Source organism: Phyllobates terribilis, unplaced genomic scaffold (genome assembly GCF_046119375.1).
Source record: "Phyllobates terribilis strain yellow unplaced genomic scaffold, ASM4611937v1 Scaffold_1__5_contigs__length_1240528914, whole genome shotgun sequence".
NCBI classification, from domain to species: domain Eukaryota; kingdom Metazoa; phylum Chordata; class Amphibia; order Anura; family Dendrobatidae; genus Phyllobates; species Phyllobates terribilis.
In genome coordinates, this window is record NW_027362761.1 from 431,108,460 (window position 1) to 431,124,920 (window position 16,461).

Genomic DNA, 16,461 nt, shown 5'->3' on the forward strand with positions numbered 1-16,461 from the left:
AAGGAATCCCCTGATGAACCCCGAAACATTGAGGGGGGAAATGCATCGGGTTATGGAAACATGAAATTATCCTAAGTATCAATATAACATGTGCTATTCATTCATTGTGCATGGGTTTATTATGTGCTGAGAGGGTGGCTGGGACCATCTTTGACCTTCCTTTCTGATTAAGTATGCCATCAGGACTGTGTTGGGAACATTTTTTGCTTGTTGTATATATATTACTATGATGTGACACCCTATCAGTACCACCCTTGTTACTTTTCGCGATATAATATTTTCTCCTCCAATAATTTTTATTACTTTTATCATAGTGTTATCTATCATCTTTAATTTCTGTTGATAATGGGGGGTTTTTCTTTACCAAATATGTGTATATGTGATTTTTTTATTGTATTACTTTGAATGAGGCTATGGAGGGTGATTTAAACTTTAATATATATTTTTTTTATTTTCTTTTTTTAAAACTTTTTTTTTTCCTTTTCCCTTGCTTCAACAGTCTGCCTGGGAGACTAGAAGCTGCGATTGCCAGCTCGCCTCTGCTACACACAGGCGATGATCAGATCGCCTGTGTGCAGCAGAAATGCTCAGTGACTAAGAGCGCCGACCGCTGGGCGGCGCTCATAGACTCCCGGCAATGACAACCGCAGGGGTCTCCTGTAGACCCCGGGTTGTCATGCCATCCCATCGGCGACCCACGGTCATGTGACAAGGGCGCCAATGGGTGGGACGAGTGACGTCCTTCAGCAGCTACTATGTTATGAGATTGATAGCGGCATTTAACATGTTAACAGTGGAGGGTGGATCGCGATTCATACGATCATGCGAATCATAGCTGCTGTTAGGAGCACATGACAGCTGATCAGATCAACGATCGTGTCCCCGGAAAGGTGTGGGCTCATCGCCGGAGCACGCACCAAATGTAGAGACCTGACATGTGCAGTACATGTACGGCACAAGTCGGAAAGGGGTTAATGCCCCAAGTACATGGTATATATTCCGTGTATTAGATATTATATATACTATATAATTTTCTACATTCTTTATAACTGTCAACATATCTTATGTCATTGTGGTTTGATTTTTAAGTTCAGGTTTTAATAGTTTTTAATGGTTGTCCAGTACTAATTTATGCTCTACTATTTCCAAGAAAAATAAAAACGTTTCATACAGCTGAGTACAGTGCCATGTGTACTGTCTTTTTCTACTGATTTTCAATATTTGTGCAGCACCCTAATTTCATACGGGTGTTAGTCCTCCTATGTTTACATTACTTAAGGCCTCGAGATTTCTTTTACTACACTTTGCAGTCATCAGTTCTTTATTTTTTTACAGACACAATGTCTTTAGTCACAAAATCAATGCAAGACAAGTATTGGGGCTGTAAAAAATAATAACTTTGGAATAAAAATATCACAGAAACTGCAGATACTATTTATTCATACACTTGTTTCTCATCCCAAAATACAAGTACTAAGTGATTAACCACTACTGCTAATGCTGGATACAATGGCTTTAAGAAAGTTATTTCACTTTCATATACACTGTGTGCACAATTATTAGGCAAGTGAGTATTTTGACCATATCATCATATTTTTGCAGGTTTTCCAAAGCCAAAAAGATTCTCAAGAGGTAAAAGGGTTTCCAGAATAAGTTACCCAAAGTAAAGGTGAAGGCAACAACATCCTCCATCAGAGAACTGACAAGCAATTCTTTAAAAAAAAAAATCAGGGCAAAGTGCGGCATACGGGCCTGATGTGGCCATTTGGCTATTACTGTTCCAGCCAAAAACTGGTAACAGTGGCGCCTGGCACCAAGTGGACACCCTCTGCCCGTCATCTCCAACATTTAGCCTGTGCATCTGAGAGCGCAACGCCCACGATGACACTACATCACGACTGCTACACGGCTCCTCCGTAAACCGCACAGACAAAAGCAGTAGGGGAACGGGATTAGGAGAATAGTTTTTTTTTTTTTTTTTAATTGTCAGTATTTGTGGGAAACTGTGGTGACATCATAATGTGTGGGGACATCATACTGTATAGGGTGGTTGAGTGAGGACATCACACTGTCTTTACACAGGCTTTGTGGGAACATCATACCGCGTGGAGGGCTGTGTGGGGACATCATACCGCGTGGAGGGCTGTGCGGCGACGTAATGCCGCGTGGAGGGCTGTGCGGGGACGTCATGCCGCGTGGAGGGCTGTGCGGGGACGTCATGCCGCGTGGAGGGCTGTGCGGGGACGTCATGCCGCGTGGAGGGCTGTGCGGGGACGTCATGCCGCGTGGAGGGCTGTGCGGGGACGTCATGCCGCGTGGAGGGCTGTGCGGGGACGTCATGCCGCGTGGAGGGCTGTGCGGGGACGTCATACCGCGTGGAGGGCTGTGCGGGGACGTCATGCCGCGTGGAGGGCTGTGCGGGGACGTCATGCCGCGTGGAGGGCTGTGCGGGGACGTCATGCCGCGTGGAGGGCTGTGCGGGGACGTCATGCCGCGTGGAGGGCTGTGCGGGGACGTCATGCCGCGTGGAGGGCTGTGCGGGGACGTCATGCCGCGTGGAGGGCTGTGCGGGGACGTCATGCCGCGTGGAGGGCTGTGCGGGGACGTCATGCCGCGTGGAGGGCTGTGCGGGGACGTCATGCCGCGTGGAGGGCTGTGCGGGGACGTCATGCCGCGTGGAGGGCTGTGCGGGGACGTCATGCCGCGTGGAGGGCTGTGCGGGGACGTCATGCCGCGTGGAGGGCTGTGCGGGGACGTCATACCGCGTGGAGGGCTGTGCGGGGACGTCATACCGCGTGGAGGGCTGTGCGGGGACGTCATACCGCGTGGAGGGCTGTGTGGGGACGTCATACCGCGTGGAGGGCTGTGTGGGGACGTCATACCGCGTGGAGGGCTGTGTGGGGACGTCATACCGCGTGGAGGGCTGTGCGGGGACGTCATACCGCGTGGAGGGCTGTGCGGGGACGTCATACCGCGTGGAGGGCTGTGCGGGGACGTCATGCCGCGTGGAGGGCTGTGCGGGGACGTCATGCCGCGTGGAGGGCTGTGCGGGGACGTCATGCCGCGTGGAGGGCTGTGCGGGGACGTCATGCCGCGTGGAGGGCTGTGCGGGGACGTCATGCCGCGTGGAGGGCTGTGCGGGGACGTCATGCCGCGTGGAGGGCTGTGCGGGGACGTCATGCCGCGTGGAGGGCTGTGCGGGGACGTCATGCCGCGTGGAGGGCTGTGCGGGGACGTCATACCGCGTGGAGGGCTGTGCGGGGACGTCATACCGCGTGGAGGGCTGTGCGGGGACGTCATACCGCATGGAGGGCTGTGTGGGGACGTCATACCGCGTGGAGGGCTGTGTGGGGACGTCATACCGCGTGGAGGGCTGTGTGGGGACGTCATACCGCGTGGAGTGCTGTGTGGGGACGTCATACCGCGTGGAGGGCTGAGGGAGTGCTGTGTGGGGACGTCATACCGCGTGGAGGGCTGTGTGGGGACATCATACCGCGTGGAGGGCTGTGTGGGGACATCATACCGCGTGGAGGGCTGTGTGGGGACATCATACCGCGTGGAGGGCTGTGTGGGGACATCACACCGCGTGGAGGGCTGTGTGGGGACATCATACCGCGTGGAGGGCTGTGTGGGGACATCATACCGCGTGGAGGGCTGTGTGGGGACATCATACCGCGTGGAGGGCTGTGTGGGGACATCATACCGCGTGGAGGGCTGTGTGGTGACATCATACCGCGTGGAGGGCTGTGTGGGGACATCATACCGCGTGGAGGGCTGTGTGGGGACATCATACCGCGTGGAGGGCTGTGTGGGGACATCATACCGCGTGGAGGGCTGTGTGGGGACATCATACCGCGTGGAGGGCTGTGTGGTGACATCATACCGCGTGGAGGGCTGTGTGGGGACATCATACCGCGTGGAGGGCTGTGTGGGGACATCATACCGCGTGGAGGGCTGTGTGGGGACATCATACCGCGTGGAGGGCTGTGTGGTGACATCATACCGCGTGGAGGGCTGTGTGGGGACATCATACCGCGTGGAGGGCTGTGTGGGGACATCATACCGCGTGGAGGGCTGTGTGGGGACATCATACCGCGTGGAGGGCTGTGTGGGGACATCATACCGCGTGGAGGGCTGTGTGGGGACATCATACAGCGTGGAGGGCTGTGTGGGGACATCATACCGCGTGGAGGGCTGTGGGGGGACATCATACCGCGTGGAGGGCTGTGGGGGGACATCATACCGCGTGGAGGGCTGTGGGGGGACATCATACCGCGTGGAGGGCTGTGTGGGGACATCATACCGCGTGGAGGGCTGTGTGGGGACATCATACCGCGTGGAGGGCTGTGTGGGGACATCATACCGCGTGGAGGGCTGTGTGGGGACATCATACCGCGTGGAGGGCTGTGTGGGGACATCATACTGCGTGGAGGGCTGTGTGGGGAACTTTATAGGGACACCATACTGTCAGAGGAGCTTTGTAGCAACATACTGTATTGGCGGACTATGAGGCAAAATTCTGCATGGGGATTTTGTGAGGACATCTTACCATGTAAGGGGACAGCATACTGTGTGATGGACTGTATGGGGAAACATAATATTATGTGACGGTACATTATAACTTGTGAGTGGCTGTGCAAGGACATCATACTTTGTGTGTACATACTGTATGACTGCATTTGTGGGGGCATCATACTGCATGGGGGGCTGTCGTTTTTGAAATGACATAATATTTGAGGGGCTAAGTGAGGGCATCATACTGTGTGGAGGGCTGTGTGGGGACATCATATTACGTGTGGGGATATCATACAGTTCAAGTGGACATCACATTTTGTAGGGAGCTGTTGATCAAGGTACAAGGGCTGAATAACATGAGCAGTAAGATTTACTGTTGTTTATAAAATTTTATTAAAAAGCAGTAAATTATATGGTTTTAATAAGCTGCTACAAGTAAGAATGCAAGTTACAATAAGCGCTATTGTAACATGTATTAGTAATAACAGCTAGTCAAAATACGTAATTGTGCTCAATATTAACTAATTATAACAATAAAAAATCCGAATTCAGTTCGGCCTGTTGGTTCGGTCATTTGCAACCAGCCATGGTCTCTCATGTGGTCCCTTGGGAGAATTAAATTGCATACCTCTGCTTTACAAACATTCTTCACCAAAATGTACTTAATAGAAACATTTGACTAATAGAAATATGGTTTAGCTCCTGTCAAGCCACATGCTCGCAGTCTCTAAACTTGACCTAAGTAATCCATGACACACTGCTTGACAAGACCTTTACAGCAGATCAGTCAAAGCTCCCATTCTAACCTATCTGAGGGAAGCACAGCATAGCCGGGAGAGACACTAAACTTGGGAAATAGAGTTTGCTACCTTACAACTCCATATTTCCATGTTAAAATCTGTTTTAAAGCAGCGAAAATCTATGACTTTTCTGTTCTTGCAGAGGGGTAGTTCTTCTCAAGCTGCTAACCACTATATGACGCAGGACTCACAGGTTTTCCTGCAACATGTAAACTGCTTTTCAATGTGACAACTGTAAACTTCCTGTGAAAAAAAGATCTCAACTTGAAAAAAAATAGGATTAATAGGGTATGTGCGCCCAACAAAAACACTCTGTGTGCACCCAGCCCAAGACTCAGAGTCCGTGGAAGTTAGGTTTATAGAATTAGGCAAATAGAGAAAAGTTCTATAAAGTTAACCCCATACTGACACTGGACACACCAGCACATCCTAATTTGCAATGAGTTGCCGTAAAGGTTAGTAATGGTACATTTAAGGATTATGCAGACAAAGAAGCTGGGCTCACACAATCACCGCCAGGAACACGGATTACCTGATAGCACCACACATTGCTGTTTAATCCTCTAAAGGTCGCGATCAATAGAGATTGCAGCTTTTAAAAGGTTGTGAGAAGGAGGGGATTCCCTCTGTCACCCAATCGGCACCCGCATGACACGAATGAAGGGAGTCAATGATTTCTATGGCAGCTGGAGGTGAAATAATGACTTCTGGGTCTATGATGTACAGTAGCCTGTTAGGGCCTGACACAAGCAGGGTCTAAATGGTGTTCTCGGTCAGGGTCACACATAAAAGTTTAAGTCCCATATAAGACTAAGGAAAAAAAAAAAAGTTTGCCACCAAACAATTCCAGCCAAATATAAGCCCCAAAAATCAAATGGTGTTCTTTCACCTCCGAGTACTGTTGTGTGCCTAAACTGTAGTTTTCAACCATATATGGGGTATCGATGTATGCAAATTTTGGGTCCAATTTCTCAGTTTTCCCATGAAAAAATGAAAAATTTGGGGCTAAGGGGACATAATAATTAAATATAAAATATATTTTTTTACTTTCAGTTTGCATTAATTCCTGTGAAGTACATGAAGGGTTAACAAACTTTCTGAATGTGGTATGGAATATGTTGAGGGGTACAGTTTTTAAAATGGGGTACTGTTTTCACGTTTTCTTCCTTTTAGGACCCTCAACGTAACTTCAAAAATGAAGTGGACACTAAAGACATAGGTTAATAAAGGTTGTAAATTTCATAGAAAAATAAATAAATACAAAATTGCGGCTACAGTTTCAACCCTTCTAACGTCCTAACAAATTAAAATCAGTTGTTTAAAAAATTATATGGGATAAATGTCATTTATTAACTATATTTTGTGCGATATGACCATCTGTTTCAAGGGCATAAAAACTGTGAATTTTTCTACATTTTTCAAAAATGTTAAATACTTTCATAAATAAATGCAAATCATATTGACCTGAATTTAACACTAACATAAAGTACAATATGTCACGAAGAAACAATCTCAAAATCAATGAGATATGTGGAAGCGTTCCAGAGTTATTACCTCAAAGTAACAGGTCAGATTAGAGAAATTTGGCCTGGTCAGGAAGATGGAATCTGGCTAAAACAATAATGGGTTAAACAATAAAGCAGGGGATTTGGTGGCAACCAAAATATAACTAATCATAAATAGTGAGCCATTATGAAGACACTAGTGGCAGTATTACTGTACAAAACAATCGCCTTCATGTATATATGGAGCGGAACTTAAAGGAGAAAACATTCAGATATAATAATAAAAAGTTTCTCACAGACGTACATCGGCAAACTGAATGATAAAATGCCTCCGCTGTGCATCTGAAAACACAGAAAGGACATATTCACCGGGTTTCCCATGGCTCTCTCGCACCAAGAAGTCTCCCTGTTGCTTTAACAGCTCTTGTGCTTCAACTCTTGGTATTGCCCCATGGTACCAATCTTGCTCTGACAAAGGCTTCTCGCTGGTGGAAATTACATCAAAGAACTGAAAAAAAAAATATTCTTTTTATAAAGCATATTCATACAGCTTATTTAAAGGGGTTATCCACTGCTAGACAAACCCAGCTTAATCAATCCAGGGCCCCAATTAAAATCAAATCAGTGGATACTCACCTGCTGCAGCGGCGCCATTTCAGAAATGTCGCCACCGCTGTTTACAGAGAGTGACGTAACTTGCTGCATCACGTACAGTCAATAAGTGACTGCTTGTCAGCTGCAGCTTTTACCATTTCATGACAGCGGATGTCCGCCATGACGGGATACTGATGAGTGGCCGCAGCCTGCACGTTATACAAGCTGCTTCACTCTCCAGGAACAGTATTACCAACACCGCTGGAATGATGCAGCTGCAGGAGGGGAATATCCAGTTTTTATTTTTAACTGCAGTCCTGAAATGATTAAGTTGGGGTTATTCCATAGTGGACAACTAGTGATGAGCGAGTATGTTCGGTTAACCCTTTCGGCGAGTATGCTCGGAAGAGTACCGACTATCTTCAGCGTACTCCGTAATGTGTTTGAATCACTCCTGCGTGCATGATTTGCTTGTTTATTGAGCATTCCTCACATGTATTAAAGCTGTCAAACAGTCAAAAATCATGCACACGGGAGTAATTCAAACATATCACCGAGTACGCTGAAGATACTCGGTACTCACCCGAGCATACTCGCTGAAAGAGTTAACCAAACATACTCGCTCATCACTATGGACAACCCTTTTATATTCAATAAAAGTGTTCAAAGTTGCACTCCAGTAATTTATTTAAGATGTATTCTGTAACTAGACTCCCAATATATAATTCAGCTAGCATATGACCTTCTATAGTTGTCCCTCTCTAACTCAGAATTCATGGATTCTCTTCTGTCGGGTCTTCTAATCTCATGTTGCTCCCCACTGCAAATGACAAAACTTTTGGTCTCTCAAGAATTTACCAGACTGTACTTACCACACAAGTTCTCCACAAGAGGTGAGCAAAAAATATTTTAGTGGTTTAAAAAAAAAATAGTTTGTGTGATCATTTTCTGAGAACCTAATCTCTTTATTCTCTGCTGATGGAGCTCTGTGAGGGCTGATTTTGTGCGTTGAGCTTATGTTTCTAGTGATACTACATCACCTGGCAAAAATTATGGAATCACCGGGCTTGGAGGATGTTCATTCAGTTGTTTAATGTTGTTGAAAAAAAGCAGATCACAGACATGGCACAAAACTAAAGTCATTTCAAATGGCAACTTTAGGGCTTTAAGAAACACTAAAATAAATCAAGATTAAAAATGTGGTACTCAGTAAGGGTAATTTTTTTCAGACCAAGCAGAGGGGAAAATTATGGAATCACTCAATTCTGAGGAAAAAAATTATGGAATCATGGAAAAACAAACACACAAAAGAACACTCCAATACATCACTAGTATTTTGTTACACCACCTCTGGCTTTAATAACAGCTTGCAGTCTCTGAGGCATGGACTTAAAGGGGTATTCCCATCTCCAAGATCCTATCCCAATATGTACAGTACAGACCAAACGTTTGGACACACCTTCTCATTTAAAGATTTTTCTGTATTTTCATGACTTTGAAAATTGTACATTCACACTGAAGGTATCAAAACTATGAATTAACACATGTGGAATTATATACTTAAGAAAAAAGTGTGAAACAACTGAAAATATGTCTTATATTCTAGGTTCTTCAAAGTAGCCACCTTTTGCTTTGATGACTGCTTTGCACACTCTTGGCATTCTCTTGATGAGCTTCAAGAGGTAGTCACCGGATGGTCTTCCAACAATCTTGAAGGAGTTCCCAGAGATGCTTAGCACTTGTTGGCCCTTTTGCCTTCACTCTGCGGTCCAGCTCACCCCAAACCATTTTGATTGGGTTCAGGTCTGGTGACCGTGGAGGCCAGGTCGTCTGGCATAGCACCCCATCACTCCCCATCTTGGTCAAATAGCCCTTACACAGCCTGGAAGTCTGTTTAGGGTCATTGTCCTGTTGAAAAATAAATGATGGTCCAACTAAACGCAAACCGGATGGAATAGCATGTCGGTGCAAGATGCTGTGGTAGCCATGCTGGTTCAGTATGCCTTCAATTTTGAATAAATCCCCAACAGTGTCACCAGCAAAGCACCCCCACACCATCACACCTCCTCCTCCATGCTTCACGGTGGGAACCAGGCATGTGGAGTCCATCCGTTCACCTTTTCTGCGTCGCACAAAGACACGGTGGTTGTAACCAAAGATCTCAAATTTGGACTAATCAGACCAAAGCACAGATTTCCACTGGTCTAATGTCCATTCCTTGTGTTCTTTAGCCCAAACAAGTCTCTTCTGCTTGCTGCCTGTCCTTAGCAGTGGTTTCCTAGCAGCTATTTTACCATGAATTCCTGCTGCACAAAGTCTCCTCTTAACAATTGTTGTAGAGATGTGTCTGCTGCTAGAACTCTGTGTGGCATTTACCTGGTCTCTAATCTGAGCTGCTGTTAACCTGCGATTTCTGAGGCTGGTGACTCGGATAAACATCCTCAGAAGCAGAGGTGACTCTTGGTCTTCCTTTTCTGGGGCGGTCCTAATGTGAGCCAGTTTCTTGGCAGCGCTTGATGGTTTTTGCAACTGCACTTGGGGACACTTTCAAAGTTTTCCCAATATTTTGCACTGACTGACCTTCATTTCTTAAAGTAAAGGTGGCCACTCATTTTTCTTTATTTAGCTGCTTTTTTCTTGCCATAATACAAATTCTAACAGTCTATTCAGTAGGACTATCAGCTGTGTATCCACCTGACTTCTGCACAACACAACTGATGGTCCCAACCCCATTTATAATGCAAGATATCCCACTTATTAAACCTGACAGGGCACACCTGTGAAGTGAAAACCATTTCCGGTGACTACCTCTTGAAGCTCACCAAGAGAATGCCAAGAGTGTGCAAAGCAGTCATCAAAGCAAAAGGTGGCTACTTTGAAGAACCTAGAATATAAGACATATTTTCAGTTGTTTCACACTTTTTTGTTAAGTATATAATTCCACATGTGTTAATTCATAGTTTTGATGCCTTCAGTGTGAATGTACAATTTTCAAAGTCATGAAAATACAGAAAAATCTTTAAAAGAGAAGGCGTGTCCAAACTTTTGGTCTGTACTGTAGTAGGTGTAATAATAGTAATATTAGCAAATATCTCCAATTAGAAATGTAGTATATTTTTTCTGATTTGAAATGTCTCTTTCCTCATGTGCAGGCATCGCAGGACCTTGGGTATCCATGGTTACGTCCACTGATAAAGTCACAGTTAGTTAGCTAGCTGCTAGTGGTCGTAAACCATGGATACCTAAGGTCCTGCGATGCCTGCACATGAGGTAAGAGAGAAGTAAAAAACACTATTCTACATTTCTAATTGGAGGTATTTGCTAATATTATTATTATTACACCTACTACATATTGGGATAGGATCTTGGAGATGGGAATACCCCTTTAATGAGTGACAAACAGTACTCTTCATCAATCTGGCTCCGACTTTCTCTGATTGCTGTTGCCAGATCAGCTTTGCAGGTTGGAGCCTTGTCATGGACCATTTTCTTCAACTTCCACCAAAGATTTTCAATTGGATTGACATCCGGACTATTTGCATGCCATGACAGTGACCTTATGTGTCTTCTTTCAAGGAATGTTTTCACAGTTTTTGCTCTATGGTAGGATGCATTATCACCTTGAAAAATGATGTCATCATCCCCAAACATCCTTTCAATTGATAGGATAAGAAAACTGTCCAAAATATCAATGTAAACTTGGGCATTTATTGAAGATTTAATGACAGCCATCTCCCCAGTGCCTTTACCTGACATGCAGCCCCATATCATCAATGACAGTGGAAATTTGCATGTTCTCTTCATGCAATCATCTTTATAAATCTCATTGGAACGGCACCAAACAAAATTTCCAGCATCATCACCTTGTCCAATGTAGATTCGCGATTCATCACTGAATATGACTTTCATCCAGTCATTCACAGTCCACGATTGCTTTTCCTTATCCCATTGTAACCTTGTTTTTTTCTGTTTAGGTGTTAATGATGGCTTATGTTTAGCTTTTCCGTATGTAAATCCCATTTCCTTTAGGCGGTTTCTTACAGGTCGGTCACAGATATTGACTCCAGTTTCCTCCCATTCGTTCCTCATTTGTTTTCTTGTGCATTTCCTGTTTTGGAGACATATTGCTTTAAGTTTCCGGTCTTGCCACTTTGATGTCTTCCTTGGTCTACCAGTATGTTTGCCTTTAACAACCTTCCCATGTTGTGTGTATTTGTTCCAGATTTTAGACACAGCTGACTGTGAACAACCAACATCTTTTGCAACACTGCGTGATGATTTACCTTCTTTTAAGAGTTTGATAATCCTCTCCTTTGTTTCAATTGACATCTCTCGTGTCGGAGCCATGATTCATGTCAGTCCACTTGGTGCAACAGCTCTCCAAGGTCTGATCACTCCTTTTTAGATGCAGACTAACGAGCAGATCTAATTTGATGCAGGTGTTAGTTTGGGAAATGAAAATTTACAGGGTGATTCCATAATTTTTTCCTCAGAATTGAGTGATTCCATAATTTTTTACCTCTGCTTGGTCTGAAAAAAATTACCCTTACTGAGTACCACATTTTTAATCTTGATTTCTTTTAGTGTTTCTTAAAGCCCTAAAGTTGCCATTTGAAATGACTAGCTTTGTGCCATGTCTGTGATCTGCTTTTTTTTCCAACAACATTAAACAACTGAATGAACATCCTCTGAGCCCAGTGATTCCATAATTTTTGCCAGGTGTTGTATTTTGGGGCATATGTGATGTTATGATCATATTTTATTGCATTTTAGGGGGAAATGTATCCAACAAAAAACCTAATTCTGGAATTACAACTTTTTTTTTCTCCATTTCACCATTCATTGTGTGGAATCAATATTTTTATATTTTATTAGATTCAGGCGATTTTTACTATTTTCAACTGGGGAAATTGGGGGCAATTTATACTTTTACACATTTTTTTTTATTTTATTTTAATTTATTTCTATTTTTCATACTTCTTTATTAGTCCACTTGGGGGACTTGAACCTGTTATCATTTGATTGCCCGTACAATATTGCGGGGCCGTCGCAAAGAGACAGAGGCAATCTAAGTACGTTCTAAGCGCACTAATAGTCATGATGAAATAGTTGATTACGTGATTGGTGCAGTTGATATATAATTTTGGACACGAATACCCATGTGCAGTTGTTGTGTCCCATAATGTGGCCAGTGAGAATTTAGTTAACAAAATTAATTTTAATTTAGGGCCATAGGCACCCTGGGTTATATGAGCCATCTTTATTGCTGCTTGTATAGTGATCACATCTCTACAGTATATTACTTGGTAAGATAGTAACAGTTTATATCATGCCATAACTTTTCTTATCAGTTCTCGTTTCACCGCTTTGCTGTTAATTGCTGACTTCACACTGTGCAACTCTCATTCAGTTCAGCTGAAAACAGCCCACGGGTTTCATTTCAACTACAAAAAAAAAAAAGATTCTTTGCCTTTTGAACATAAAAAAAAATACTGCGTAGAGGTGGAGGGAAAGCAAATAAACAGAATAAAAGCGCATAAGCCTCTCCTCTGAGCCATTTCTATTTCATCCAGTTGTATCACATGAAGGCATGCAGATCTTTAAAAGCTCCAGTTTTACGTTTATTTGCATACTGTAATGTCGGGAAAGCACATGAAATAGTCAGCAGCTAGGAGCCAAATACTTATATAACCATGTGCATTGTAGAAATGGAGAGCAGCGTCATGTCATTGTAACTCACAAGTGTAGAAGGAAAAAAAAAAAGAAAAAAAAAAAAAACACAAATGGGGCCAATTTATCAAAGCTCTTATGTTAGAAAACTGGGGTAATATGCTTTGAAAAGTTGCACTTTTTTTTGCGCAACCTGGAGTTTTCAAGACAGTTTGAAGCAGCTCTATCAAAATGGGCAGAGCTGGTTAGAATATGGGGTGAAACATGGCATGGCGGGCCAACGCCTGCCCATCAAATTCAGAAAAAGTAATAGTCCATGACTGGAGTAGCATTGCTGGCATGCTAATAACATAACGAGATGCGCCAAAGTCATTAAGTGGCGTGTGCCTTATTGGTTTGTCATGCTTTAAATAAACCGGCTTTGTTTTTGATACTTGCTGATATTTTGCCTTGAAAAAACTCCATTGATACAATCCTGTGCAGATTCCATGTGTTTAATCTGTTCCCGCAGCAGTTTTTATGTGAAGATTTTCTGTACTTCACCCCTCCACGACGTATATTTTTGTCATATGTTGAGTCCCTGCCTTTGATGTGGGCTCACACGCTGAGCCCGTATCTTTCCCAAAACATGACAGCTGATTTGATTAGCCATCATGTGCATTTAACAGTAGCAGGAGGAGCGGTGCTCTGCCCGCGGCTGCTAAACTGTTACGTCTCGCTGTTAATCTCCAACAGCGTCATTTAATAAATGCCAACAGGAGCGGGTGTTGTTCCACGCTCCCATCAGCGTGCTTGTGACATGATCGCAGAGAGTCAATGGGTTGCCATGACAGCCAGGGTTCTGCTGATGACCCCCATGCATGTCATTACTATCCTCCTGTGAACGTCAGCCCGTGGCCGACATTCATAGGAGATCGTGATTTTTTTTGCTATACACAGCAGTGCTGATACAACATTGCAATAAATGGCTATCAAAGAATCACACCTACCCCAAAATGGTATCAGTAAAAATGTCAGCTCACAGAGCAAAAAAATAAGCCCTCACACAGCCACAGATCCTGAAAAATGAAAACGCTATGGGTCTCCGAAAGTGGAGAGAAAAACAACAAATTTCCGAATTTGTTTTCACCACTTAAAAACAAACACACAAAAAAAAACGACACGTTTGGTATCTGCGTACTCGTACTGACCTGAAGAATCATATTGTCAGGTTAGTTTTACCATATCGTGAACATGGTAAATAGAAAACCCAAAAGACAACTGTGGAATTGCACTTTTTTTTTTGCAATTTCACCGCACTTGGAATTTTTTTTCTGTTTTCCAGTGCACTACATGGTAAAATGAATGGTGTCATTCAAAAGTACAAATCGCATGGCAAAAAACAAGCCCACATATGCTATGAGGACGGAAATACGAAAACGTTATGGCTACAGGAAAAACAAAAGCAAACAAACAAAAAAAATCACTCGGGGGGGCAAGGGTTAATGCAATTCTATGGGAAAAATCTGCACATAAAGCTCAGTGTGGCCACAAGAGAAGTTTAGATATTGCGGATTTTAAATTCGCACAAGTCAATTTACGCAACATAAAAAAAAAGCACAGTGGACATGGGGCTTCTATAGATCACATCCACTTTGAAGAAACTGTAAGATGCTGCGTTTTTGATGCAGCAAAAATATGCAGCGTCAAAAACTCCTCATGGGAACGTAGCCTAAAGGTAACATAACTTACCGATGAAGATCCAAGCATTGATTTTGGAGACCGTATAATCCCTGCTATAGAGTGACGTAATGTATCAAACTTTGACACTCGTTCTTTCTTGTCCTGAAATTAGTAAAAAAAAAATAAACATATATTTAGTTCAAAGGAATACATTATATAGATACTCAAATTAGATGAAGCAATAATAATGATTTTTATTTCTAGAGCACCAATATATTATGCTGCACTTTAGAGAGGGGATAAGTCATTACTGAGTAACAACACATACCAAGAGGAGCGAGGGCCCTGGTCACAAGCTTATAATTGATGAGAAAATAGTAGGGACACAAAAAGGTAAAAATTAAATGCTTGTTGTGTAAGGTCGAGCCATCAATATAATAAATAGGGGCATTCAAATAACGCTGCATTAAACACTCATCACACAGTGTGTGGACAAGTTCAGATATAAAGTGCTACTGAATGCATGGAAGGTTAGTGAGGTGAGATGATAGGTCGGTCTAAAGAAATTCATTTTTAAGGCATAATTTAAACTGTGGACACTGGGAATTTACCGGATTGTCTGGGAAAGTGCATACCATAAAACTGATGCAGAAAGGGAGAAAAAACAGAGACGGGAGTGGGAGGCTCAGATTATACAGGTTGTTAATCGTAGGTCGTTAGCGGAACGGAGAAAACAGGTAGGGTGATAGAAAGAGATGAGGGAGGAGATGCAGGGCAGTGCAAAACTGTGGAGAACTTTGTAGGTAATAATGATTTTATATTGGATTCTGTAGCAGATGGGCAACCAGTGCAAAGACTGGCACAAGGGGGAGGCATCAGTGTAGCGGTTGGATAGATATATGACCCTGGCTGCTGAATTCAGGGTAGATTGGAGAGGGGAAAGTTTAGTAAGAGATACCAATTAGTAGAGAGTTGCAGTAGTCCAGACGAAAATGAAATAGAGCAACAGTAAGAGTCATTGCAAAGTCAAAGTTAGGGAAAGGTCGAATTGTAGAGATCCGAAAGAGTGATCGGATGTAGGGATTGAATTATCTGAATCATATAAAACCCCAAAACAGTGAGTATGTTGCTTGGGAGTTATAGTACCACCCACGGAAATGTCAATTTCAGGTTCGGATAGGTTACTAGAGGGGGAAACAAGAAATTTAGTTTTTGATAGATTCAGTTTCAGATAGAGTGAGGACACTATGACAGAGGAGAGACAATCACTGGTATTTTGTAGTGATGGAGCTGTTAAGTAAGGAGAAGATGTGTATATTTGCTGTCGTCAGCATAGAAATGGTACTGAAAACCAAATCTGCTGATGGTCTGTCCAAAGGGTGGGGACCTAGGACTGAAACCTAAAGAACCTTGACAGTAAGGGGAAGAAGAGCCAGCAATTGATACACTGACAGAGTAGTCAGTGAGGTAGTTAGGAGAACCTAGAGAGAACGGTGGTCCACAGTGTCAAACGCAGAAAGATCCAGGAGAATTAGCCAGGAGCATTGGCCATTATATTTTGCTTTAGTAGATCGTTAGAGACTTTAGAAAGGGCAGTTTCTGTAGAGCGTAAACTTAAAGAGAGTTTTCTGAGAGACAGCAGATTAGACTAGAGTGGACCAAGCGTTCCGGGAGTTTAGACATGATGGGGATCTACATGTCTAAAGTTTGCAGCG

General features: G+C 43.6%; 1 protein-coding gene across 2 annotated transcripts in view; it reads right to left on the reverse strand.

The window, feature by feature from the left end:
* FER (FER tyrosine kinase) overlaps positions 1-16,461 on the reverse strand; it is a 340,421-nt gene that overhangs the window by 146,509 nt on the left and 177,451 nt on the right. For both annotated transcript variants that reach the window (XM_073677555.1, XM_073677564.1), the window contains exons 12-13: positions 14,816-14,908; positions 7,125-7,328 (exon numbers count right to left, since the gene is read on the reverse strand). In XM_073677555.1, the coding sequence (XP_073533656.1) occupies positions 7,125-7,328; positions 14,816-14,908 (297 nt within the window). The remainder of the gene's footprint in view (positions 1-7,124; positions 7,329-14,815; positions 14,909-16,461) is intronic.